The sequence below is a fragment of the Mirounga angustirostris genome, unplaced genomic scaffold (assembly GCF_029215605.1).
Source record: "Mirounga angustirostris isolate CCGP_5_RB_7025 unplaced genomic scaffold, mMirAng1.0.hap1 SCAF_5, whole genome shotgun sequence".
NCBI lineage: Eukaryota > Metazoa > Chordata > Mammalia > Carnivora > Phocidae > Mirounga > Mirounga angustirostris.
In genome coordinates this window covers 148,047,331-148,075,248 of record NW_026991713.1, presented here as the reverse complement: position 1 = coordinate 148,075,248, position 27,918 = coordinate 148,047,331, and the positions used below count along the sequence as shown (strand labels likewise).

Below are 27,918 nucleotides of genomic sequence, written 5' to 3'. Positions count from 1 at the left end.
TTTTTAATTCCTGCCAAAGACAGACAAGATGATCACATATGATGTGTTCTTCTTAAAATTTCTATTCACCATGCAATCTAAGTGTGCTTTAAATGTCTGAAAAGAGACTTCTATTTCGGAAAATTGAGTTTCTCTCTCTCTCTTTTTTTTTTTTTCTACTGCCCGAGAAGGAAGATGTTTTATTTAAGAACTGGAGATTTCCCAGCTAGAAGAGACTGTAAAAAGTTACCCAGTCTGGTTTACCCTGGAACTGAAGCCAGCTCAGGGAAATGCATGTCCCTCCTTCTCAGAGGCTTCCCAGAGGAGAAGACCCCCATGCCTGCCTGTACATCAATTGTGTGGTGCAGGGGGTTATGCACTCAGCCAGGAAGTACTTTCTGTTGTCTAAACTGAATCCCTTATGCTTCACTGCCTCTGAGAAGGTTTCCCTGCCTGGCTTTTCTGATCGAGTCTGTGTCTCCGAGGTTCACCCCCCCCCCCCAGATCCATTCTCCCGCTGCCCTGATGTGAGTCCTGCAGCCGAGGCTGCCCACTGCAGACTGTCTTTCCATCTGGTTCCCGCTGGGGTTTAGCCAGGAGGAGGGGCGCCCACGGGAGGCGGTGGGCAGGAGGAGGAGGAGGTTGGGGGTTTATTCTTCCTGCTCCTTCCCTCTCCTTTGGCCCTCAGTGGTGACAGCTTTCTACATTTACTAATCCCGGAGCCCCTCAACACCCTCTGATCCTTTTTCTTTCCTTTTAGGACCCTGACAGGCACATAAAGCCGGGATTTATAAAACTCCATCAGCCTGTCCTTCCCCGGCTAAAGTCCCTCCTAGCACATATACCATGTGTCAGTATCTCCTTTCTTTGATGTCCGTCTTCCTCTGCTGGAAACGTAGCCCCGTGAGGACAGGGCTGTTGATGTTCTTGTGTCTGGGTCTATCCCAAGTGCCTGGAACAATGCTTGGCGTGTGGTAGGCGTTCAGAGAACATTCATTGAATGAGTGAGTCGGGGCAGGCAGGATGGCCACGTGCTCATCGCTGAATTGAAGGGGCTCTACAGCCAGAATCGAGCCCCGATGCCTGCTTCTCAGCCAGTCTCCATGGTGTTGGTGGTGGTAGTGAGAAGGGAGTGCTTGGGAAAAGAGCTTTTCAAAGGAATCTCTCTCTCCTCCCATGAAACTCACCAAGCACCCTTTGAAAGATCAGCGCTTGCTAGGCTGCAGTTGCCTGCCCTGGAAAATGGGGTGGGGGTTTGGATTAGCCCAGTGGTTCTCGATGGGGGGCAGTTGTTACCCCTCTCCCAAGGGACATCTGGCGATGTCTAGAGACATTTTTGATTGTCACGACTGGAGGGCCGAGGGACACTGCTAAACTTCATACAGTGCCCAGGGTGACCCCCCCAACAGAGAATGGTCCCGACCCAGATGTCAAAAGAGTGCCCAGGGTGAGGCTCTGGATTGGGGGTTCTCCAAGGCCTGCCTTCCACCCCCTGCCCCCGATTGCTGTCTTGTGTTAAGTTCATCCCTGTGCCTCCTGCAGGATCTCTGTGCCCGAGACCTGGGCCAAGTTCAGCAATGACAACATCAGGCACTCACAGAACATGAGGGCCAACTCCATCCGGCTGCGCGAGGAGGCTGAGAATCTCTTTGAGGCCTTGTCAGATCAGATGTGGAAGCAGTTTACCCACACCAACCTGGCCTTCAGTGCCCGCATCTCCGAGGTGACAGATGCGAAGAATAAACTGCAGGCGCAGCTGGCGAAGGTAAGCGAGATGCGCCTGAGGACGGCTGTCCACCCGGCTGAGTCCTCACCCACCTCCCGACGGTCTCGGCAGCATCTGGCCAAGTTGCTGGGGCTGCACCGGTCCTACCGTCCCAGATCCAGGAGCCTGTCCCGCGCCCCCCGCCGAAAGGGGAGGGGGCTGTGAGCGTCGCAGGGGGATTCCAGCATCTGGGGTAGATCCTTCCCTGCTCCCCTGATGATGGAGATTGGAGCATAGCCTGGCTGTCTCACGGCCCCCAGGGTCCTTCATTCCATCCGAGGGCCTTGCAGCGGAACATGACCAATGAGTGTGGGTACAGTTATCAGAGCCCCAGGAAATGGGCCCAAGCACCGCCCACATTGGCATCTTTGGAAATGTAACCTTTTGACCTTCAAAGACTTCCATAGCATCGGGGTGAAGGACTGCCTGATTTTGTCACTATCTCCTTCTACTGCCATATCCCTTGCCCTTTCTACTGCTCCTATGGGAATGCAGCGTAGTGTGGTCTCTCACCTCTGGGGGTGGGGTGGGGGGCCCTCTGCATGGAATTCATCCTCCCTGCTCTGCCTACGCTCAGTGAGCCTACTGCGTGCCAGATGCTTGCTGGCCACTAGGAGTGAAAGGAGGGGCTGTGCGAACAGTCCCCTGGTCCCTGTCCTCAGGGGACTTGCATTCTGGTGGAGGCTATGAAATATGCACACGGGAAGGACTTAGGGATGACAGTCTGATGGTGGGGGGCGGGCAGGGGACTAGCCTTGAACCTGCATACACAAAACAGAGTTTTAGATATAAAGATATGTGTGCGTGTGTGTATATATATATATATATGGGGGGCAGTTAGTGGGCTGCATGCAAGGTTCAATGGAAATGAGACAGGGGTGGTGTAAGCCCCCCACAGATGCCAACCTATATATAGCCTCAGGTATGGAGGGGGCTGAGGAAATGGAAGTTTCTAGGATGAGGGAAGAGCAAGGAGATGCATCAGGGCTTCTCATAGAGACCTTACACCAGGTGGCCTCAGGAGCAGGTCACTAGGGAGCTGGGCAGCCAAGGCATGGTGGGAAGAGTGTTCCCGAGAGCAGCCAGTGAGCGCAAAGGCCATGTGTGTGATGAGGTTGGAGCAGGCTCAGGTCATACAGATCCTGGTAGGTCCTGGTGAGGAGTCCAGATTTTATGCTGAGAACAGTAGAGAGCCTCAGAAGGATTTTAAGTGAAAGGCGTTGGGATCCACTCTCATCCTTAGGTGGATCTCCTTCCCTCCTGGATGGAACAGGGTTGCAGGGATCAAGAGTGGACACAGAGAGAGTGGTTAAGAGGCTGTGGAAGGTGTCCGGTGAGAAGGATGGCCGTCTGTGCCACGGTGGTGGCGTCAGATGGGAGGGGGAAGGGAGAGATGTGAAATATCTTGAGAAGGCAGTTAGTAGATGGACCTTCCCTCCCTTGTTTACTGAACATTTTTCTATTAATCTTCCCAAAACAGGGTTGAGACACTTTTTCTGTAAAAGACCAGGTCCTATTTTCAGCTCTGCAGGCCTATCGGCTTCTGTCACAATGACTCAGTTCTGCTCATGTAGACGGCCATAGGCAGTATGGACACAAATGAGCATGGCTGTGTTCCAATAAAACTTTATTTACAGAACTCAGCAATGGGCCGGATGTGGCCCACTGGTTGCAGTTTGCTGATTTTGCTGACTACAAATGCAGTTTTATGTAGTTTATCATCGCTCTTTCCACCCCATAGCATGTGGTTAGAAGCATGGATGGAGCGTGGCTGCCTGGCTGTGAATCCTGGCTCCACCATCTCTGCAACCCGGGACAGTTTCCTTAACCTCTCTGTGCCTGAGTTTCCTCATCTGTAGAATGGGGATAATAATGGTTCTGACCTCAAGGCTGCCAGAAGGATTATCTGAGTCAATGTAGGGAAACCAACTGAACCACAGTGTTTTGTCCACAGTAAGCACTGTGTTGGTGGCTGTGATTTAATATATTTAGTTGGTTTACTTGTCCATGTCTCTCCAGGACATCAATCCTGATCCAGCTATGTAGCCCCCTGCTTCATGTACCGCCTGGCACATAGTAGAAACCCCTTAAATCTTTGTTTGATGATTGAGAGGAACCTACAAGGTTGAGTTGCCTGTTGATATTTTTTAAAGAATGATCCATGAATGAGTTAATGCTTTTAATTTCAAGCCTTTTTTTCTTTCTTTTCCTTCCTTCCTTCTGGGAAAAAAATGTCCTATTATTGCCATTAAATAAACATAGCAAAAAATGTACCATTGTCTTAGTCGTTCAGGCTAGGTAGCTTATAAACAACAGACATTCATCTCTCACAAGTCTCAGTATCAGGATCAAGCCATGGGCACATTCGGTGTCCGGGGGCAGCTCACTTCTTGGTCCACAGACATCGTTTTCTTTTCTTTTTTTTTTTTTTTTATTCTCATGTTAATCCCCATACATTACATCATTAGTTTTTGATGTAGTGTTCCATGATTCATTGTTTGTGCATAACACCCAGTGCTCCATGCAGAATGTGCCCTCCGCAATACCCACCACCAGGCTAACCCATCCTCCCACCCCCCTCCCCTCTAGAACCCTCAGTTTGTTTTTCAGAGTCCATCGTCTCTCATGGTTCGTCTACCCCTCCGATTTCCCCCCTTCATTCTTCCCCTCCTGCTATCTTCTTCTTCTTCTTTTTTTTTTTCTTAACATATATTGCATTATTTGTTTCAGAGGTACAGATCTGAGATTCAACACAGACATCGTATTCTTGCTGTGTCCTCACATGGCTCTCCGAGGTCTCTCTTATCACGGCACCAATCTCATTCATGAGCCTATTGGTGACCTAATCACCCCTCCAAGACCCCACCTCCTTTTACTGTCACAGTGGGGATTAGGTTTTGACACGAATTTGGGGAGACACCTTCCGTCCATAGCAACCACTGTGAAGTGTATAGTTCACTGATGTAAGGTACCTTCACACTGTTCTGCAACCATCACCACCACCTGTCTCCAGAACGTTTTCCCTTCTTCCCAAGCTGAAAAGAACGCCTGTGTTGAATTAACTCTGTGCCCATTAAACCACTCCCCAGTCCCCTGTCCCCCTGGCAGCCACCACCCTCCTTTCTGTCTCTTATGAACTGACCAGTGCAGGTCACACTTCCACACGAGTGGAATCATACACTATTTGTCCTTTTGTGACAGGCTGATTTCACCGAGCAGATCGTGTCGGAATGGCCTTCCTTTGCAAGGCTGGACAGTATCGCATCGGACATGTGAACCGTGTATCCATTCCTCCTTGGGGGGACACTGGGGTGGCTTTTTGGTTATTGTGCAAACATTTTCTCTCTCTTTTTTAAAGATTTTATTTATTTGTGGGGGCTGTCGCGCACAAGCAGGGGTGGGGGCAGAGGGAGAAGGAGAAGCAGACTCTCCGCTGAGTGTGGAGCAGATAAGGGGCTCCATCCCAGGACCCTGAGATCATGACCTGAGCTGCAGTCAGACGCTTAACCGACTGAGCCACCTGGGTGCCCCAAAGGAAGATCAAGCATTTTCTCTTGATGAGGCTTTTCATATTGTGGGTCAAATACAGAGCCTTGTCATGTTTCATGGCATGAGGTGTGAGGCCTGGAGGTGACTTGGGAAGCTCCTTTGGTGGGTGTCAGTGGCTGGTTTCTCATCCGTGAAACAGGAAATGAGATCTCTTACTTGATGATGTTACTTAGAGTTGATCAATGCATAGATTTCTGTGGCATCCTTAGCACAGTGCTTGGCGCATGGTAAACATTCAATAAAAGGTAACTCTAAGCATTCATGTTATTGTCAATGAGAAAAAGGATCTTTTGGGTGGAGGTGGGGAGGAAAGCCTTTTCCCTGAATTTCTCCAGGGAAGTTTGGGATTATTACTAATAGTCTCATTCCCGCCGATGAGAGAGTTTTTGCAACCGTGTGGATTTTTATTAATGTTCATTATCTAATGACCAGCTGCTTTGCAAATAAGCCAGCACCCATTTGAAACATACCAAACCCCAGCCCGACACATTGACAACACTCCCTGAGTGAGGACTTGTCTTCAGGTTGGTGATGATCCCACGTTGTGTTTTTCTAAGACAATAAAAGGAATTGAGGGAACGAAAATAAACATATAGCAACCATTTCACCTTTCAATGGTTTGCTTCAGCTGGAGGATTTGAAATGCTCCCTTTAAAATTTTAACTTAATTGTTGAGCTCAGCCTGATTCTCCTTGGCAAGAAGCATTTCTGGAGAATTCTAGGCCCCCATCTTCTCCTGGGCTGCAAAGGAAGTATTGCCCTAGTTGTCATAAGAATCCACTTGGAAAGACCAGGTCTACACAGTTTCCCATGCAGACTTTGAATCCAGCAGGGGTTTGGGGGTACATAGACAATCTTAGCTGTTCACCGTGATCCTAGGGTTCCATCCCTAAGTCCGCACCCCAAACCTTGGAACTTGGCCTGGACCTGGTCCATGCATTTCATCCTTGCGCTCTGGGGCCTAGGGTGTGTCCCGGTCATGTTGACCTCTGCTAGAAGAGAGGCTGGTGACTTCTCTGGGCTGAAGCAGTTGGTGACCGGGAGCAGACTGCTGCCTTTGAGAACCGATGCCTTCTGAGAGCCGCCCCCGCTCCTCCCCGGGACTCCAGATCAGCTTAAGTGCCCACCTGTATCCAGTGACCCAGTGCCTTGTAGGGGTGGGCTCTTAATGTGGGGGAAAGGCGTGAGGGGGGGAGGTATGGGAACACTGCTATAGAACAGTGTTTATCCTGAAGTGTGGGAGCCAGGCCCTGGCAAAGGCAAGTGACAGTGGGTGTATCACAGGCAAGAAAGTGGTTCTTCCTTCAATCCTGTTTCAGTCCTTGACATGATCTCAAGGCGAAGTCCTGATCACATGCTAGAATGCCTTCTTGGCCTCTTTTAAACAGAGAGTGCCGGCCTTGGGCTAAGAACTTGGGACAGACGGCAGCGTGTAGCCAGAGTTTAAGTAATGTGGTTGTACGTGCATCTCGTTTCTGCATTTTTATGGTTGTTTGCACTTAAGGCAAATGATGCGGATTTTCCACTGATCAGAGTGATACAAAGTTTTATTTTCAAATAAATGCTTTTGAGGGTTTTTTTTTTCCCTAACAATTGAATGGATTTGCAGAAAAGGTTGTTCATTGTGGGATGCATGGTGTGAGGGGGTATGGCGGACGTGGTAAGGGTGGTCGGTGGCAGCCTGACTCTTGGGAAGCAGTAGCGAGGACCCGTGTGTGTTAGATATGATTGCGTGTGCACTAACTGCAGATAGTACCCGGGTATCGCACTGAAATGCAGATTCTGGCTGAGCAGGTCTGCTGGGCCTGAGGGTCTCTGTTTTGAACCAGTAAGGCGGGGTGCGGCGGCGGGTGGGCAACGCTGTCAGGAGGGAGTAGCCGGAGTGTGGGAGTGGGAGTGTAGGGCGAAGTTGGCTTTGACAGACATCTGGGGGAGCAGCTGCCTCCTTCCCTTCTCTTCTCTCCCTCCCTCTCTCTGGCCCTCTTCCAGACTCAGACTATTGGGGGAACCAAATCCTTCCAAAGGGCAAGCCTCAGGCATCCCATCTAATCCGATTTTCCCTCACTGCATTTCGTTTCCAGGCTCCCAAGTCATCCCTCCCGCAAGGGATTGGGCCAGCTTACCCCGTCACCCAGGTCTGCCCTGCTTGTGCAGAGGCAGATGCCCCTTTGGGGTTCCTGCCGCCCCTCAGTCATGTGAGCCCTTGAGTCAAAATCACAGTTTCCCCGTCTTGGATGTGAATGTGGTTGGAGCAAACGAGGACGCCGGGAGCTGGGGGATCAGGATAAGCCAGAAGAATAGCCTCGGTCAGGCTGAGAGATAAGTCGGATTCTTGACTTCCTCTCAACAGCTCTCTCCTTGCATGTGGTGTGGGCTTTCTCTTAGTTAGAAGCAGCAAACGGAGCCAGGGGAAAGACTTCCACCCTACCTCCTGCTGTACCGTTTTCCTCTCTGGCTCTGCCTTCCAGATGCTTCCAGATGCTTCCAGTGGCTTCCAGGGGCTCCGACTTCCAGTGCTCAATCCCAAACCTTGGGGCCCACTTGGACACCCGCCTCGTTTCCCCTCCCACCCCATGTCTGTTCCAACAGCAAATCTGGTTGGTTCTACTTTCAGGATCTCACTGCTCCTCACTGCCCCTTCTGCCTCCACCCTGGCCGGACCTCCACCATCTCTTGCCTGGATTACTGCTATGGCCTCCCTGCTGCTGTGTTTGCTTTTGACAGTACCCACGGACTAGCTGGCAGCTAGTTAAGAGAGCATTTGATTTACAGAGAACCAAAGTTCAACTGCTTTAGATTCTTCAGGAAGCCTTGAGAGTTTGGCCTGAGAGTGCAGGTGACAGGCTCTCTCTGGGTAACACCCGCCAGTGTCCGTGGATCACCATCTTCACCTTGACCGGGCCTGCTCGCACCACTGCTCTCTGGAGAACTTCTCAGCAGCCCCTTACCTTTGCAAACCCAGCGCCTCACGAAATGTGTGGTGCATCGGGCATCACGTAAACGCTGGCTGGGTGGTTTAAATCCAAAGACAAACACTAGTAGTCCCATGGGCTGAACTTGGCCTGCCTATTCTTTGGCCCCTCACATTTTCCTTTGAACAGTTTTATATATCCTTGACATGTAATTAGGTGCATGTTTTTGAAGTGAACAATTTGAGAAGTTTTGACAAATATATATGTCATGAAGCCACCACCTCAATCAAGGTAGCGAACATAGCAAAGGTTTCCTTGTGCCTCTTTCTTGTCTCTTTCTCCACCCCACCCCACCCCCACCGCCCACACAACCACCAACTGCTTTGTGTCCCTATAGACGTGTTTACATTTTCTAGACTATTTTATAAAGGGAGACATACCGTATGCACTTTTTGTTTCATTTGGCTTCTTTCACTCCACGTAATTGAGAGTCCTGGTTTACTCCTTATTGTTGAGCAGTGTGTGTTATGTGGATATAGTACTGTACGTTGACACCCTTGATATGTATTGTATTCACATACCTGAATGTGTTCATCCATTCACCTGTTGAAGGACATGAGGGTTATTTCAGGTTTGGGCTGTCACCTTTAAAGCTGCTATGGACATTCCTGTCCATACGTTTATATGCACTCTCATAGAGGGTTTTTGTTTTGCTTTTTTTAAACATTTTGGCAAAAAAAATGGAGATTTCACATAAAAGTTCAGATTTCCAGAACCTCTAGAGAAATGGGTAGCTCTAGCAACTCTGAGCTCAGGTTTCTACAGGGGAACAGTGGGCAGGAGCTGAATGGGCACCACATTTCTTTGGACAGGGCCCGGGCCCTCCAGTGTGCCTTGGTCCCCACCACCCCCGTCATGGGCCACTGCACTCGTTCGCATTACTCGCCTGGGTTCCAGTAGGCTCATGCATTGGGCATGTTTTGCTCCATGCATTAGAGGAAATGCAGGAAAGCAGATGTATAAAGCAGTCAGGCATGGGAAGAGTTTAACAGAACACAGAGGGACTATGAGTTTTAACCTTGAAAGACTTTGCTTTTGCTCTGAGATGCCTTTGGGGTTTTGCTTTCCAAGTGGTCATTAACACCAGCAGAACACCCTTTCCTTGGGAGGCGGCACCAGGAAGTCACAGTGTCTGAGGGGTAGAGGGCCCAAAGCCCGTGATCTGAGCGCCCCAGTTCTACTGCCAGCCCCTCTGTTTGTCCAAGGAAGTCTGGAACCCATTGTGGACTGGGAAATGCTTTCGTGCTTTGCAAGCAGCCAGATCCCGTCCAGCACCAGTACCCACAGCCAAGCTACTGACGGCTCTTTCTAAAACTGGCCCAGCTCCGGGGAAGTGGAGCCGGCCCGCCTGCCCCTGTGGCCACGGGCAGTCTGGTGAGGGGAGAGGCGGGGGCCAGGCCTTCAACATGGCGGCAGCTTGGCGAGAAAGTTCCCTTTCCAAGTGCTCGCCATCAGGCTTTCGGATAGCGTCGAGACTGGAAAGTGATGGTACTTTGCCTTTAACTTCTGTCTATCGGACAGCGAGGCATCGAGTCTCGGGCAGGCTTCGAACCCCTAAAGACAAAAGAACTTAGTGCGACTTACCTTCTTTCCCCCATTTTCTCTCTTGTTCTGGTATCCTCCATTAATGGCGAGGGAGATGGGTTTTCCACTTGTGGCAATAAAACAAAGACCCCACGTCAGACACATTTGTCAAAGGCTGAAAAGGGGAGTTGATTTGAAGAAAAATATGAAATCACTGTACAGATGGCATGTGGGTATGGCAGGGTAACTCAGGGAAAGCCTCAGGGTGGCACGCAGTAGGTAGGTCTCTGCCTGATACTCACCTTTGCACTAGGAGGAATCAAACGCTCGCCTGTGTCACGGGCGCCTGGGGACACCCAGCAGGAGGGGCCCACGAGAGCTCGGGTATGGGTGGTTCTGAGGGCGGAGGGGTGGGGGGATGGACTGTGCCACAAATCATCTGTCCGTAGTGACACCGAACAAATGGGAGAGGAACTGTTGGAAACGGGAAGAGCGAGCCGCAGTCCAGAGCTGGGAAGGTAGCCAACAAATGCAGGAAGTTGGAGGGACCAGACAGGAGAGGGGGGAGGGAAGGGGAGAGAACCAGCAAGGCTCAGCTCGGGGTGGGCCATACAAGTGAGGCTGTCTCGGGCTCACTTTGGGGCCACCACCAATACTCCAGGAAGCTCTTCCTTCTCTCCTCCCATCCACGAGCTTCAGCTGGTGTCAGCCAATCATATGCTTTGACTAGAAGCCTAGAGTGGGGCAATCGCTAGGATTGGTTGCAGCTGAGACAGGAAGCCTATAAGATGCCACCTGGCGGAGGCAGAGAGTTGTCTTGGCCTCAACCTGGGTCCCAGTGGTTTCCTAGTCTCTTCCAGGTTGTGGCTCGTCCACTTCTGGGTCCTTGACTGTTTGCCCGCTTGGGACCCCCAGCTTCGTGTCCACTCCCAGCCGTTGCATCTACTCGCCTTGGCCCGGTCCAGATTCCCCTGGCATCTCCACGTTCTTCGTCCCCCATGTGTGAGCCCCACTGTGCAGGGCAGATGGTTGCGTTCAATTCTGGCCCTAGCACTTCCTGGCTTAGTGGCCAAGGCCAGCTTGCTTCACCTCTGTGTGCCTTGGTTTTCCCCCTCCGCAGAATGGGAGCAGTAATAGTTGGCAGATTTTTGTGAGAATAACAACAGCTGAATTGGCCACTGTGTTGGTGCTCCATGAATATCAGCTGGAAAGATGTAAAAAGCCATGGTCTCATCTCCGATCTGGAGGGAGGAGCCAGCAAGGTGGTGCAAAGAACAGGGCGTCTGGAGTCAGAAGACCAGGGATGAATGTTGGTAGAGTTAAGGAATCTTGGGAAAGTACCTAGCTCCTCCGAATCTCCGTGTCTTAATGTATAAGGCAGGAGTAATCCTGCCGGCTGTGAGATCAGAGGGGAAGGTGCAGGTGAGCGGTTCTGGAGCTTGGCTGCACACTGGGATCATCCAGATGCCTGGGTCTTGCCTCTAGGGATTCTGATTTATGGTGGTTGGGGTGTGGCCTGGGTATCCAACCATTTAAACTCCCTGATCCAAGAGGTTCCGAGTTCAGTGTTTCTCAGAGTGTGGTCCTTGGACCAACAGCATCAGCATCACTGAGTACCATGTTTGAAATGCAAATTCTTGGGCTCCATTCCAGCCCTTCTGAATCAGAAACTCTGGGGGCCCATCCATCTGCGTTTTAACATGTCCTCCAGGTGTGTCTCCCAGGTGTAGACATGCAACAAATGTTTAATCCCGTCCCTCCCTCCCTGAAACAGATACTCAGCACATCTTATTTACTAGACTCTGATTTAGGTGCTGAGGATACAACATGAACGAGACAAGATCTCTGCCCTCAAGGGGGCTTACATTCTAATGGGGGAGACTGGTTTTAAAAATAAACACAATTAAAAATTGTGATACATGTTAAGGAGACGCTCGAAGAGCTGAGCTTGGGTTACCATGGATTTCCACACTCGCACAAGTGTCCTCTCTAGCAGGCCGCCTCCACCAGTTTCTAAACCCCTCCAGGATTTGCAGGACCCCTGACATCAGACGGCCTCTCAGCAGCTGGGGCTTGCATTGGCTTGGCATTGTCTGAAGGCAGCTGGTCACCTCTGGACAGCAACGACCCGGAGCCGGGCTTAGTCAACATCTATCCTCTTCCTCACCTGCAGCGAATTTCCTCCCCGGTGGCATTTGCCAGTGTCTGGAGATGTCTTGGTCGTCACAATTGGGAGGGCGGTGAGCTGCTAACAGATAATGGGTAGAACTCAGGGCCTGCTGCTAAACACTCCACAAGGCACAGAGCAGCCCCCACAACAAACAAGTCTCTGTTTCCAAGTGTCAAGGTGCCCAGTTTGGGACACCATGCTCTGGAGCTTTCACGACCTGAGTTTCTGGTGAGGTCGCTCCGGAGCACTCCTGTCCTCTCTCTCCTTGCTTCTGAGCTTGGCTGCACTTGAAAACCTTCCACCATTTGACCAGCAAAAGGATTCCAAGCTGCCTTCTCCCTTCCTGAGCTGAGAAAGCTGCCCTTGAGCCAGGCACCTCCTTGGAAACCTCTTGGCTTCACGCAATTTGGAAAACAATGAATTCGCAAGGTTGCACAAAGCACCCACAAGCCTAAGGCTGGCTAGAACTGCTAAAGCCATTCTTTCCCTCCACATCAAAAATTATTTCCTGGCCTTAGATGCTTTCTCTGCTGTCACAAGACAAGACGCAGGCAGATAGTTTTACATGGCAAACAACCCCGCCAGACCCATCCCCCCTTTCAAAGCCTCTGGGTGGATTTCTGTTCCAGCTAGGAATATTGGCGCACTTTTCCGCTGAGCCGCGAGGTTGGTTTCGGCCAAGACTGTCCTGGAACTGCCTTTCACACCTCACACATGGCCAGAGCCCATTTCCAGTGTGGACCTAGCCCTTTCCCCACACAGGGGGCTGGGGTGGGTGGGTGGGGTTGGCCCTCAGCGTCTCCCCTGCGAGGGCTGAGGGTGGCCCATCGCAGTCTGGGTCAGAAGGAGAAAGAAAAGATTCAACCTAAAGACTAAACTTGCTGTGAGCAGCTAGGGTTCTCAGTGCCCTTCTGTGTTCCTCTTTCCCTCCTGCAGCCTTCTAGGAGGTTCCTCCTGATTTTAGGGGCTGGGCAGGCTGAGGTCTGTGAAATTTTGCCTCTCCCCACTTGGCATGCTCTCATCCATTACCAGCGCTCCGCATTTTGCCTTTTGATACCCCTGTGATCTTGATCCTTCCGTGTCTCTCCATCCCGCCTTGCTGTGGGTCCTCTTGCCTCTCCATTGCTCCCTGCCCTCCTGCTTCCACCTTCGTCCCCACTGTCCGCCCCCCAAACGGCAGCCAGAGAGATCTGCCTCAAACTACAAATCCCAGCCTGTCCTCCCGCCTTAAACCTTTAATGTGCGGGCGCCTGGGTGGCTCAGTTGGTTAAGCGACTGCCTTCGGCTCAGGTCATGGTCCTGGAGCCCCGGGATCGAGTCCCGCATCGGGCTCCCTGCTCGGCAGGGAGTCTGCTTCTCCCTCTGACCCTCCCCCCTCTCTTGTGCTCTCTCTCATACTCTCTCTCTCAAATAAATAAATAAATCTTAAAAAAAAAAAAAACCAAAAACCTTTAATGTGCAAGTGATCACCTGAGGGTTTTGTTAAATTGCAGATTCCCTTGGTAGGTCTGGGGCAGGACCTGAGACTCTGCATTTCTTTTTTTTTTTTTAAAGATTTTATTTATTTATTCATGAGAGATAGAGAGAGAGAGAGAGGCAGAGGCAGAGGGAGAAGCAGGCTCCCCTCGGAGCAGGGAGCCCGATGCGGGACTCGATCCCAGGACCCTGGGATCATGACCTGAGCCAAAGGCAGATGCTTAACCGACTGAGCCACCCAGGTGTCCTAAGAGACTCTGCATTTCTAATAAGTGCTCAGGGTCCGCGTTGGTAAGGAATGGGAGCATGCCAAGGCCCACAGCCTGCACTTGGAGTAGGAAGGTAGCAGAGAAATTATTCTCTGAATGCAGGAAATTCCGAGGAGCGGCAGCCTTGCATGACGTGGGCTGCTTAGGGTAAATCAGGACTTGACGGTGATGGGCTACAGCAGGGGTCTCCAACTTCTGGCCCCAGGGCCAACTCTGCCCCCTCTCGGCCTGCTTTTGTACATAAAGTTTTACTGAAACGCAGGATCCCTCCCCCACCTCTATGCATTTACATATTAACTGTGGCTGCTTTTGCACTAAAGTGCCTGAGTAGTTGTGACAGTGACCAGATGGCTCAGAAAGCCTGAAATATCTACCACACAGACCTTTACAGAAAAATCTGTCCACTGTCTGGAGCATCTTCAAGAGGCCCCGGAAGGCCGTGTACCGGGACTCTCTGACATCTGGAGGGGGTTGACTTGAAGACTTAAACACAAACACACACACACACCAGAGACATCCCTGCGGCTAACAGGTCTCAGGCTGGGTCCCAGGGAAGTGGCCCTGGGCGCGCGGGGAGACTGATGATGGTTTGGGGTGTAGAACACATCGCCTGGTCTGGGAGACCGTGCAGCACCTTGGCCAGCGAGGGAGCATGGCCCTGGTCCCCATGTAAGGAAATCGCCCATGCGGCCCAGGGCTCTGAGTGGGGGTGTGGGTTCCACAGCTGGTTTGTGTTAGGGTTTGGAAGGGAACTTGGGTCTCCTGACTTCCCACCCAGGGCTCCTACCTCCCAAGACACCCCACATGGAGGCCCCTGTGGCTGTGCATCTGCTTGGAGGGGGGTTGGTTAACAAAAAGAAGCTTGGGTTAGGGGGGTGGCTGGGAAGATGTGGGCCGCCATCTGCCTGGGGCTGGCTCCCTCTCTGAGCCACATTCCAGAGGCTGGGAAAGAGGACATTCCTCCTCCCTTGCACAGGCTGCCCTGACCCCTTACATCCAAAGAATTGGGTTAATGGAGGTTAAGTCTGAGCCCTGGACTGGCGGTCTGAGGGAATTTACGTTGCCTGGGAAGACAAATTCTGTCAGATGAATCTCAGTTTCCTATTGTCTTACAGTAAAAAAAAAAAAAAAAAAAAAAAAAAAAAAAAGACCAATGAGCCCAAAGGAAAAAAATTAAACAGCCTGAACATTGCAGGATGGGCACTGGGGATAGAGTGGGGATGCAGGACAGTTCGGTGACATGTCCCGGGCACTGGACTAAGCACTTTACACACATGATCTCATGGAATGCTCACGACAACCTTGTGGATGCGTTATTGTTATGCTGGCTTTGCGATTGAGAACCAGTGCCCCACCCATGTCTGGCTCCGGAAAAGGGGCTGCTCAGTGAAGGAGCTCCGTAGACGTTGAGAACTTGATTGCATGAGGAGCAGAGAGGCTGAGGGGCCTGTTCAAGGTCACACAGTGGGGGAGAGCTGGCGCTGGCCTTTGAACCTAGACCTGTGTGATTGCAGAGGGGCTCAGTGGCCTGAAGTGACCTGCCGCTCCCCGCCCCCCCATGCACTGCACACGGGAGGCTCAGGACTCCCTCCGACCTCATAGCCTTGACTGGCAGGCAGCCTGCAGCAGCTCCCAGAGGCCAGAGCTGGGGCCTGGGGAGCCGAGGGGAGTGGGGTGAGCCCCTCCATTGCCACCACCTCCTTCCCACCTGAGTTCCAGCTTCTGGACCGAGGCTGCTGAGGCTCCTCCCATGGGGTGACCCCCCTGGGCCAATCCCGCAGCGACCTGCCCAGCCTTGGGTGAGCCAGGCAGTGCCCTGACCCGGGAGCCTCTTTCCCCCTACTTCTTGGGCTTTGTGGGAGCAGGAACGTTAACACCCTGCGGGAGAGGGGGTGCTTCTGGGGCTCAGGGCAGCACTCGGAGCTCAGGGACAGGGGAGAGAGGAGGAGAGAAGGAGAAGAGAGAGAGATCATTCTACCTGGCCTAGGAAAGATGGGGAGGGGGCATGATGACTTTCGTGTGGCTCTTTGCAGGGTGTATTTGTAGGAGAAACGCACACACATGCTCTAGGAAGAGGAGGGCGTGGCATCTGTGCTTTTCACGTGGCTCCCAAGATGAGCATGTCTCCCAGCTCCGCGTGCCGGGCAGTGGAGGGGCTCCTCCCAGGCCTGCGCCTGGTCGCCCTGCCTCCACTCTGTGCAGTTGGGAGTGATTACCATCCCTGTTTCACTGGAAAGGCTCAGAGAGCCTAGGACACTTGCTAAGGTCCACCAGTTGGGCTACGATTTAGATAGACTCAGGCAGGCTAGTGCCAACCTCTCTTCTCTTTTTAACCAAACACCCTGTATTAGTCTATCGTAGGGGCAAGTGTTCATTGAGCACTGACAAAAGCCCCCCACAAAGTGCTTGGCTCCCAGGAAGCACTATTCCAAGTGTTGGACGTTCATTATTATTATTATTATTACTCTATTCCGGGCATTGATTGGTGTAGGCCCTGGGGATTTGGCAGTGAGCAAAACAAAACTCCTTCCTCACTTGGAGCTTGGTTTGTGGTTGGGGGAGATGAGCAACATTAATGAGTAAAACACATAGTGTGTCAGCTGGCATAAGGACTAGAGAGAAAATAAAGCAGGGAATTGGGCAGTTGGGAGTGCTGGCCAGTTTGGGGATTGCAATTTTAAAGGAAGTGGTCAGAGAAGTCCTTCTGGGCGTTCTAGCCACAACCTGAAGGAGGTGAGAGAATGAGCCATGTGGCTGTCTGGGGATGGAGCATCCAGGCAGAGGGGACAGTGCAAAAGCTTTGTGGTGGGAGTGTGTTGGGTTTGATGTGGATGTGTGGATATACCATCTCTGGAAGTAGGGGGGTGGGAGAGTGGGTGGGTGACTGCAAAGGGAGGTGGGGGTGTTTGAGACACTCATTCTGTGTGTGTATATATATATGTGCATGCATACACACATGTATGCATATAACAGGTGCCTTGAGTCCGAGGGATCCTGAGCTTGGGAGGGTATTCAGCTTGCCCAGACCTTCCCACCTTGGAAGGCTGCCTGTGTTCTGAGCTTCCTCCCTGCCTCCCTTCCTCCCTGGGGTCTGGATGCCCCCGGCCATGTTGGGGGGAGGGCAGAGTTCTGGGCTGGGGCGTTGGAATACCAGGTTTTCAAAGATGTTGGCATCAGATTCAACCCTGTGATGAGGCAGCTACTCCTTCCCCAGACTCCATTCTGAAAACCCAAGCCCGCATGCACATCTCAAAAAAACATCTTCTACCTGCTTGGTCAGTGCTGGGGATGAACTTAATCCCTTTACCTTACTTGGGGCTTCCTGCCAAGACAGCCAGCCTCGATTTACAGCACCAAGTCCCTAACTATGGTCATTAACCCGTTTCCTTCTCTTAGAGACTTTCAATGTTTGTGTGTCTGTGTATCACTTGCACCAGTGGTTCTTGACCATGACTGCTCTTTTGAATTACTCAGGGGGCTCCTGAAACCTCCTGATACCCAGACCCAGGAAAACAGAACCTTGGGGGAGGGGCCCAGGCGTCTGTATTTTTAAAAACCTTCCTGGTGATTCTAACATGCAACCAAATTCAGGGCGCCTGGGTGGCTTAGTCAGTTGAGCATCCAACTCTTGATCTCAGCTCAGGTCTTGATCTCAGGGTGGAGAGTTCAAGCCCTGCATTGGGCTCCATACTGGGTGTGGAGACTACTTAAAAAAATTTTTTTTAACATGCAGCCAAATTCAAGAAACAATACCCTTTTACTATTAGATGGTATTTTTTTCTTTAATTATCTTTCTCCCATTAAAAAAAAAAAAAAACAACTGAAGGTATTTTAAAAGGAAGCTTAAATCTGGTAGGGTTGTGGGAACTTTTTCCTTTTTTGACCCCAGTGAACAGAGAGGAGTTTATCATACTCCTCACTTCTTGGCACATCCTGTTTGTAAAAAACCCTTTGCTTATTTCTTGTTTCCTTCCTTTTATCCCCATCCTTCATGCTCGCTCCCTTTCTCCCGCAGATGACTTTCCCAGAGATGACCGTTCTAATTGTTGAACATGGATCTCTTGGTGGAGATGTATTCTTACTAAATGTCTATGGCTGTTGTAGGTGCGGGGATTTTTCATTTTCTCAAAAGGGATTGTGTAATACAGTTCAGTCTGTTTCTGTTTCTTTCTTTTTTTTTTTTTTAAGATTTTATTTATTTGAGAGAGAGAATAAGAGAGAGAGAGCACATGAGAGGGGGGAGGGTCAGAGGGAGAAGCAGACTCCCTGCCGAGCAGGGAGCCCGATGCGGGACTCGATCCAGGGACTCCAGGATCATGACCTGAGCCGAAGGCAGTCGCTTAACCAACTGAGCCACCCACGCGCCCCTCCACACTAGTAATTCTTAAAAAGAGGAAGAAACTAACAGAAATATCTTCAGGGCATTCTCAAATTATACACATTACCCCTGCCCCAACCCTCTTAATAAATAAATATACCTTAGAGAAGAATCTAAAAAAACCTTGGTTCTATACTGAGACAACAGGTGGACTTTTAAATGGACTCTGATTCCTTTCAACATCCCCTATAACACCTATGAGACCTAGCTCCGTAGGTCTCCTGATGTACGATGGTAAAGAAACATACTTCCTGTAATCAGAGGTAAATACATACGGTAAACTCTCCTACTTAAACACTGGGACCTCTGTTTTAGGGGTAATCTTGAAATAACTACTTCCTACTATTTAAATAAATAGAAAGGTCTCATAAATAAATCTCAAAAGATTTGGCCTCCTATATCAATTAGCTGGGAAAGGAAGATACTTTTCAAAATAATCACACTATTCTTTTTTTTTTTTTTAAGATTTATTTATTTGAGAGAGAGAGAATGAGAGAGAACACATGAGAGGGGGGAGGGTCAGAGGGAGAAGCAGACTCCCTGCCGAGCAGGGAGCCCGATGCGGGACTCGATCCAGGGACTCCAGGATCATGACCTGAGCTGAAGGCAGTCGCTTAACCAACTGAGCCACCCAGGCGCCCCAGTTCAGTCTGTTTCCTTCTTTTCTCGCCCTGTATGGTTTTAAAGACCCAGCCTTGGTCCTACCTGTGCCTAATCCTCTGCCCCTAATGGCGCCCCCAAAATCCTCTGCAGTGCCCATTTGCTGTCTTTTACTCGTCCTTCTCCGTGATCAAGGGCACCCATTGCCAGCTCACTGCCCACTACTGGTCATACCGCCCTCAACATCCTTGACATGGATGCTCCTAGTGGTCTTGGGACACGACAGTATATACCCAGGAGCGGATGTACTGGGATATGTGGGTCACCCTCTTAGACTCGGGGCTCTTCTTCCAGGGGACATTGTGGAATTTGGGGTCTAGGGACCAGGCTGACCTGGAGCTTGGTGGATCAGGCTGGCCCTTGGAGGCTATGTTGGCACCAAGCAAATGCTTAGCCTCCTCCTGAGCATGAAGGTCAAGGCTGCTGTGTCTCAAGCTCCTGCCCCCGGTCAGTCCACTTGGTCTCTGCCTCCCCGCCCTTGGAGGTCGTATCATTGCACATGGGGCTCCTGGAGCTGCGCAGCCTGGCAGGACTGGGGTGGGCGGCAGGGGCTGCCCCCAAGACAGAATGAGTGTGTGTGTGTGTGCGTGTGTGTGTGTGTGTCTGGACATGAGGCTATGGGGAACAGTTTTGGCAGAATACACTCACCTGGGCAGATTTGCTTTGGTTGTGCATCATCGATCGGTCCTAGAGTGTCTAATTCTGGAAAAACCCTACTGTTCTGGAAAATCCCAAGGCAGGCCTGCTCAAGAAATGCCAACGGGAGACAGGAGGTGGTGACTTGGAGAAACAAACACCAGTCAGTCCCAGCACACGCCCCCCCTGCCCCCCCGCAAAACACCAGACGCCAGCCCTGAGGAGACAGGAGGCGGGGGACTTCACAAGGGCCCCCACCCCTTCGCATCCTCATTTAGGCTGTGACCACCTGCCCAGCTCCCCGGCTCCCTTCTGTTCCCTCTCCTGCTGTATCTGTATCTGGGAGACAGTGTAATACAGGGTTTCCCAAATCCAGTCACCCCCAGGGCCACCTTCCCAATTTTACCATATCCACGAGCCACCTGGACTAGTATTTACTTTATATTTTGATGTAACGCCAGTCCCTGAAAAATGCTTAAAAACACATTTACTTAAGATGTGTTTAAATCCCTTGTATCAATGGAGAACCAACAGCACTCGCCTTAACTGAGAGTAGTTAGAAGGAGACACGGAAGGAAAGCAGAGCAAAGCTGTTAAAATGTAGCCACAGCCTGTTGCCTGCAGAAGCTTCTGGATTCCTCCACCCCTGGCACCAACTCCTGGAAACAGTTGGCAGGCTTGGAAAATAATTGACTTCTCCCAGAATTGCTGTTCATTGCGGGGCTGTGTCCGGGTCCCTCTGCTGGGCTCACAAGGGGGCTCCCCAACAAGGGAGATGAACTTGTATCAGATGCCCCTCGCTAGGCCCCGGCCCCTGCCAACGTCTGCACACTAAAGACATCCCATAAGGTTTTGTTGTTGTTGTTGTTGTTTTAACCAAGAGAGGGTGGCAGGAGCTTGAACTTCGTGATGCTGAAGAAAGTACTTGCGGTTGTGGGAAGCACTTGCAGATGCTTACTAAGAAATGTGTGTTGCACAAAGGAGCAGATGAATGAGTGAAGTCTCCGCTAGAATGTAAACTCCACCAGGACAGGATTTTTTCCATCTGCTGTGGTCACTGCTGCGTCCAATTCCTGGGCGTGCTCTGCACCTATTAGGTGCTCCGTGAACATTTGGGAAGGCAATGCAGGAATCGATGAAACTAAAATAATGAGTGGAGGAAGAAGTGATTGAGCACCTGAATGAGTGTCAGCACTATCCTTAGACTCAAGAGGCAGGTCTTTTGTCAAGTTGCAGGCCCCCAAGTTGCAAGCCCTGAGCTGGGGACCAGGGGATGAAGAGAGCAGAGAGGAGAAAGCAAGAAAGCTAAGCACAGCCTTGGAGCATGGGCTCTGAACCTCACAAGGTTCTCTTAGCAGCAGCTCCAACTGGAGGGAAGAGGAGCGTGCTGGGAGCTGCCTTCTCGGCTGGGGCAGGCCTGGCAGGTCCCACCAGCGGTCAAACCCTCAGTGGTGTCCTTCTTACCCCATCCTGCCAGTAGGCCACATGGAAGAGGGAGGGGCTGTTTTCTACACGGGGCGATGTGATGCCAAGAAGCATTTTTCCTCTCTAGAAAGCGTAATTTTTCTTCTGTACCAGGCTGGGGTGGTGCTTCCTGAGATTTGCATATCTGGGGCAGCTCCCCACCCCCCTACACACACAAAAGGGCACATTTCTAAGGAAAATCTCCACAACTTCTAAGAGAAATATCGCCCCCACCTCCACTGGAGTGTTTACATGGAAGCTTGTGTGCTGAGCACAGAACATTCTTATGGGATAATGTTTAACCAACATGTGGTTGGCGGTGTCACTCTGGTTCTGGGTGGCTCAGTGACGACCAGGTGAGGGGGCCAGCCTTCCTCCTCATGGGCTTTGAAGGAGGCCAAGCAGTCCCCTTGCCCCCTCCCATAACCCTACTCCCCAACTCAACCCCAGTAGGGAAAGGGCATCCTGTTGTTACCTTGAAATATCAAAATGCTCTCTCTCTAGACTTTTTTCCTAAGCTAACAGGGAAGCCTGGTTTTTTAAGCAATTTCTTGGTGCCTGTAGAGTATGGGCTCAACCCAGCTAAAATAGTCATCCCAGTACATGTTATGATTTGTGAATATTTCCTAGCTCACGAATAGACGGTTAACATGACTGCAATGTTTTGGAAGGTGGGGACTGGGTCTCATACTTGCAATCCCCACCCCATTCAGGAACCCTGGCATTTTCATGTGTAAGCAGTTATCCCTGATACCGAAATCTGAGATGGACCCAACCATATAAAGTCTAGGGCACACTATTCCCAAACCTCAGTGTGGATAAGGACCATGGGGGAGCTAGCTAAACATCTAGACCTCCAGATCTCACTGTGATTGATTGGTTCATTCATTCTATGACTGTTTATTGCGTTCCTAACATGAGTAGAGTTGGTAGATTTAGCAAATAAAAATGCAGGATGCTCAGTTAAACTTGAATTTCAGAGCAACAAAAAATCATTTTTTTTAGCGTAGGTATGTCTCGTGCAGTAGCCGACACATATACTTAAAAAGTGCTTTGTTGTCGATCTGAAATTCACATTGAACCAGGTGTCTTGTGTTTTATCTGGCAGCCCTTAGGCTGTGCCAAGCACTATTCCTGGCAATGGGGATGCCGCATCGACAAAGCAAGGCCCCCAACTTCTTGGAGTGCACATGCTAGTGAGGGGGATGGACAAACAGCTAGCAGAAGGAGAGATGTTGGAAGTCAGGGTGGTAGGGTACCACGGCCAGGCTTGTCAGGAAGGGAGCACATATAACCTCACCATTGGGTCCTGCCAAGTCTGGAAAGGGTCTTAGCACAGCCCACCTACAAAGAGTCTTCTGGAAGGAGGTGGGCACCATGAAAACTGGAACTGCTCACGGTGATGGTGGCAGGGAGGGGACGGGACGTGTCAGCCACAGTGAGGCGACAGGTGCGGAGTACTCCGGATTCTGGTGTGCTTATGGTCGGCCAAGTGCAAGATCGGATTCCTTCTGGTCATGGACTGCACCAGTGTGGCCGATCTTCATTCATCCTCTTGTGCTTTCATTTTTTATTATGGAAAACTTCAAACACTCAGAAGTAGAGAGAATCCTATAAAAGACCCCCAGGGACCCAACACGAGTATCACCATTTTAGCCACTTTTTTCTCGTGATGACCTTCTTCTGATTTTAGCTTTATTTTTTATGGAAGTATAACACTCTTACAGTAAAGTGTACAACTTGATGAATTTGGACAAAGATTTTCTGCCTGTGTTTACACCTAGGGAGCCTCCACCCCTATGAAGATATAGAACATTCCTGGCCCCCGCAGGCTCTCACCTGTCCCTTCCTGGCATCTGTACTCCCATCAACTGTAGGGCATTATATTGGGGAAAATATTTCTACACATAAGTAGAAAATTTTGAGTCTCTCTCTCTCCCCTTTTCTCCCTTTCCTTCCTTCCTTCCTTCCTTCCCTCCTTCCTTCCTTCCTAGTTTATTTGCTGACCTAGTTATGTAAATTTTGGATTACAAAGAGATCTAGAACAACCTAGATTAATTCAGATTAAAGTGGATTCAGAGATGAGCTTTTTGGATTGTTTTGGATGATTGTGTTCATCTTAAAGGCCTTTCTCCCCCTCCCTCTGTCCCTCCCACTGAACACTAATTGGCTGACTCCAGTGGATGCTGGAGATTGGAAACACAACCAGCCTTGGCACCTGCCCCTCCCCCGTGTTCACAGGGTTCTCAAGGGTTGTCTTAGGAAGAGCGCAGCCCCTGTGCCATGGGGGCTCAAGGTTGGGGAAGGAGTTATTTAAGCACCCAGCCTGGAGGTGGCTGCTTCCATGACACACCCCACATGTTCCCCATAGACGCTGCAGGAGATCTTCCAGGCAGAGAATACCATCATGCTTCTGGAAAGGTCTATCATGGCCAAGGAGTGCCCACTGAAGGTGGCGCAGACGAGGCTGGAGTGTCGGACCCGGCGCCCCAATGTGGAGCTGTGCAGGGACATCCCACAGTTCAAGTGAGTGGGGGAGACCAGGACGGGGAGGGGTGGGTCTCCAGAGCTCCCAGGAAACCTGGGTCTGAAAAATGGACCGCTTCCCCCCCCCCCACCATTCAGGACATGTAGCCCCACAACTCAGCAGGACACTGGGAGGGGGTCTGGAGTTCTGGGGTCCCCTCCATAGCCTCCCCCACCTTGTGCTCTGGGAGCCCTCCAGCTTTCCCCTGAAAGCTAAGGAGAGGGAGCCTCCCAGGCCAGAGACATGGCCTGTGGCCCAGGGTTGCTTCCCCGCCCCCCTGCTAGCCCAGGAGAGAGGCGTCAGCTCCCACCCCCCTTGGTCTCCATCTCCCTCTTGGAAAGTTCTCCGTGAACACTGGAAGAGTTTAATCCTGCCCATCCTGCTTTGTTCACAAAGGGGGGGCTGCTCCTGTGGACAAAGGACCCCCTCACTGGAGAGGGGGTGGAAAGCTCATGCAGCTCCAGAGCACGGGTTTGTGAGCATGGGGTCGGGGTTTGGAATGGGATGAGGGCCAGGCAAAGGAGGAAGTGCCATCTAACATGGGAATGTGAGTGACCGGGGGCAGGCCCCTTGGTTGTGTGGGCCCTCCGTGCTGGGGGCACTGTACCAGCTCCCTTTGCTGCACAGCAAATGCCCCACGACTCAGTGGCTTGTTCTCGTCCTGAGCGAGATGTGTGGAGATGTGAAGAGAGCCAGAGAAGTAAAGAGAAGGAGGAAGAATGTTCTGAGAGAAAATGCTGGGTGGCTACAGGTGACGCAGTGTGATGTTTGCATAGACTCGTTACTGCCAGATAAGCACTCAGGAATCGGAAAAGCTGGGTGTGTGTGTTGGCAGGGAGTGGGCAGGGAAAGTGACCCCAGGCTTTGAACTTGAGGGCCTGGCTACCTGCTCCTCAGCCTGCTGCTGGCCTGGAAGCTCTTCACCCCTGGAAGTGGTGCACTGTCCAGGGTAACCACTCCAGCTGGGCTGGAAGGGGTCCAGGTCCCTGCTGAGGGCTTGGGGGAAACTCTCCCAATCCCTCCTGCACCTGTCCCCGCTTCTTAGATGCTCAGGTTGGGTTCCAGAACCCTCTGGGTCTGAGGGCTCTCTGATAACCCACCCGAGGGGACTTACCCAGAACAGGGCTTTTGGGGACCAGATTTGTCCTGGAGGACCTACTCCTCTAGGACAAGCTCCCCACCTTCTTGTCCACCAGCTGTACCCCTGAAGAGGGTAGACGGGGAGCATGGATGGGCCATGTTTGGCTCAGGAGCCCCGGGCAGTGTGCATGCATGCACGCATGTGTGTGTCTGTGTGTATCTGTGCCTGTCTGTGTGTGTGTGTGGGGGGGGGTGCATGAGTGCGTTGGGAACTGAGCAGATAACAGGACTCAAGCCCTCTGCCTTCTCCAGCAGCTGAACTGTCCCGTCTGTGCATTACCTTCCTCACCCCCCATCCTTCCTGTACCACCTCTGGGCCTTCTTTCCTGTTTCTTCTACAGGTAACCCCTCCCCCTCAAACCCTCTCTCATGGGTCGGCTCCCATCCATGCCCATTCCTGAGGATGAACACCCATTTAAATTTACATGTAAATTAATTAACAGAAACAAATGTTAAAACTGAGCTCCTTATGTCCATGAACCACATTTCAAGCTGGTGGTCAGAGGCTGCCATATTGGACAGCACAGAACATTTCCGTGGCTGCCAAAAGTTCTGTTGGACAGCACTGAGCCAGAGCCCCAAGGAGCTAAGAGGTTCCAGGCTGCTCTCTGACCTCTCTATAGCCCGGGCCTGCCATGGGAAGCCCACCTTGATATCCAACTCAAGACCTTCCAGTAGCGTGTCCCTGGGCCTGAGGCCAGAGGTGGGACCCAGGGCACAGCCCCGCCACCGAGCTACCATCACAGCTCACATGGCATATTCGTTCCCTCGACCTGCTGTAACGGGAATTTGTTTGAGTATCTGTTTGCAGTTCTCATGGGTATATACCTAGGAGCAGAATTGCTGGGTCATATGGTAAGTCTACTTACTGAGGATCCACCAGATTGTTTCCCTAAACATCCTGTTTCTTCCTTTGTACTCATCACCCTTGGCCACTCCCCGCCCTTCTGCCTGTTCTACCTCTGTCTTCCCTGACCGCTGAGCCTCGTCTGTCTTGCTCACGGCTGTCTCCAGCACGTGGCACAGTTCCTGGCACCTAGTAGGTGCGTCTGTGCTGACCAGCTCGGTGAACTGTGCCTTCTCCTCCGCTCTTGCCGCAGGCTCATGAACGAGGTGTTCACCATCGACGACACCTTGCAGACCCTCAAGCTGAGACTGCGGGAGACGAAGGACACACTCCAGCTGCTGGTAATGACCAAGTGCCGGCTGGAGCATGAGCTGGCCATCAAGGCCAACACACTCTGCATCGACAAGGAGAAGTGCATGAGCATGCGCAAGACCTTCCCCTGCACGCCACGCCTGGTGGGGTACACCTGAGCCACCGCCGGCCCCTGGCCTCCTGCTCCTCACCGGTTCCGCGTGCAGCATAAAAATGGAAAAGGCAGAAAAACAAAATAAAGTGTCATTTTCTCCCTTTCCTCCTATCATGGAAAGAAAAACCACATTATATAAATATATATATTAAGAGCCAAAATAAACGTGCCCAAACCAAAGATCCTGGAGCTCATTCCTTGCTGCAGAACCAGCCTCCTGGCAGACCCCAGGAGGAGACAGACTGGTTTCTCAGGGATGGAGCGTTGCGAGGTTCTCGGTGTCTCCAGGAATGGAAGGAGGCACATTTTTTTGAAACCTGTTTGTCCATTTAGGAGCACAGTATAGACCACGGGATCCAAAGATTGGACGCCGGAGCTGAGAGTCCAGAGCCCAGCCGTCACCTAGGAGCTGTGTGGCCTCGGACAGGCTCCCAACCCGAGCACCCTCATCTATAAAATGAGGTCAGTCCCAGGTGGAGGCGACTGTCCCGCTGTGTGGGGCAGGAGCAAAAAGCTAGGATTTGGAGCCAGAAGTCCTGGGTTTGAATCCTAGCGTTGCCAAGGGGGGTGTTTTTGAAATTGTTATGGGAGGAAAAGGAGACAAAATTAGTTCTGTGGGTGGGACAGGAGAAGGCAGGCGAGGGTCAAGGAAAAGCTCTATGATGATGTGACATTGCTTGAAAAGATTAAACATAGAACTCCTGCATGACCCAGCAGTTGTACTCCTAGGTATATAACCAGGAGCACTGAAAACAGATATTCAAAAAAAAAATACTGGTACACGGATATTCATAGCAGTGAGCTAATAAGCACAATCGCTAAAAAGGGAAAACAACCCAAATGTCCATCAATGAATGGAAAAACAAGATGTAGCCTGTCCATGCAATGGAATTTTATTCTGTGTAAAAGTAACAAACCTGCTTCAACACGGATGAGCCTTGAAGACATCACACTGAGTGAAAGAACCCAGACACAAAAGGCCACACATCGTGTGATTCCATTTATATGCAATGTCCAGAACGGGCAAATCCCTGAAACAGCAGATTGCTGGGTGCCAGGGAGAGGGGGTTGGGGAATGACGCTCAGCTAAACGCCACAGAATTGCTCGCTTTACCTGGTTGATTTTATGTCACGTGAAATTCACCTCAATTAAACAAGAGAAAGAAAAGTCCTACTGGATTTGAGTCGTGAACGATGAGGAGGTGGACGCAGAAGAGGGTGGGCTTTTTGGTGAGAGAAAAAATAAAGGCAGGGAGCTAGGCTCCCGGATGCAGAAGGCCTTGCAGAGGCGTGTGAATCATCTTGAAATAGTTTTAACTTTTTGTCCTGAGGCTGGTGTTTCCCAGGCTTCATTATTTACATTGGTACTTCCGAGAGTTTTCTGTGCATGCACAGAGCACCCACAGACCTTGTTAAAATGCAGATTCTGAGGAGGGCTGAGGCGGAGCCTGAGGCTCTAAAGTTCTAACAAGCTCCGAGATGCTGCTTATAGTCCAGGGACCACACTGGGAGTAGGAGTAACACCTCGACTGTCCGCCATAATCAAGCACCCCCCTTCCTGTTATTCACACCATCTTTTAGATTTTTGCACTTAAAAAAAAAATCTTGGATTTATTTTAAAGGCAAATTTGTAGCATGACCGTAGACAAGTGCCCTGTGCCCAGGGTTGAAAAAAGCGAAATATTGCTAATGATGTCTGATTAGGAAGTATTGTCTTCCCAAGATGATGCTGGCTAAAAGGCTTCTCTCCTTTTGTTCAGAAGGGAGATCAGCAAGTTCTAAAGAGGTGTTGAAGACTACCTATTGTCCAGTGTCCGGCGGAGACTATCCTTGAGGTAAGCTTGCTTGAAAGAGCTCAGAGGGTCAGTTTTTCTACAAATGAGTTTCAATCCTGTTTTAGGCCTTGAATGCATGAATCTAGGCATGTCTGCAGGCGGCGGCGGCGGGGGGGGGGGGGGGGGGGGAGGAGTCCACAGGATCTTTAACGTTGGGACGTGAAATGACCAGATTGGTGTTTTAGAAATAATTCCTCCACGTGGAGGAGTCAGGAGGAGAGAGAAGTTGGAGGGAGGGGAAGGGGTGGGGAACCCATCTGT

The 27,918-nt window shown here is 51.1% G+C and overlaps 1 protein-coding gene and 1 long non-coding RNA gene across 2 annotated transcripts in view; one reads left to right on the top strand and one right to left on the bottom strand.

The window, feature by feature from the left end:
• TEKT5 (tektin 5) overlaps positions 1 to 25,946 on the top strand; it is a 36,520-nt gene extending 10,574 nt beyond the window's left edge. Inside the window, exons 5-7 of the mRNA XM_045871705.2 lie at positions 1,522 to 1,744; positions 23,214 to 23,368; positions 25,610 to 25,946. Coding sequence (XP_045727661.1) covers positions 1,522 to 1,744; positions 23,214 to 23,368; positions 25,610 to 25,826 — 595 coding nt within the window. The 3' untranslated portion in view covers positions 25,827 to 25,946. The remainder of the gene's footprint in view (positions 1 to 1,521; positions 1,745 to 23,213; positions 23,369 to 25,609) is intronic.
• Positions 8,646 to 9,908, bottom strand: LOC129045609 (uncharacterized). Its single transcript, XR_008505568.1, has 2 exons — positions 9,850 to 9,908; positions 8,646 to 8,808 (listed from the first exon to the last, which is right to left on the bottom strand). It is a non-coding gene; the product is annotated as an uncharacterized LOC129045609 (long non-coding RNA).
• Positions 25,947 to 27,918: the final 1,972 nt, after the last annotated feature.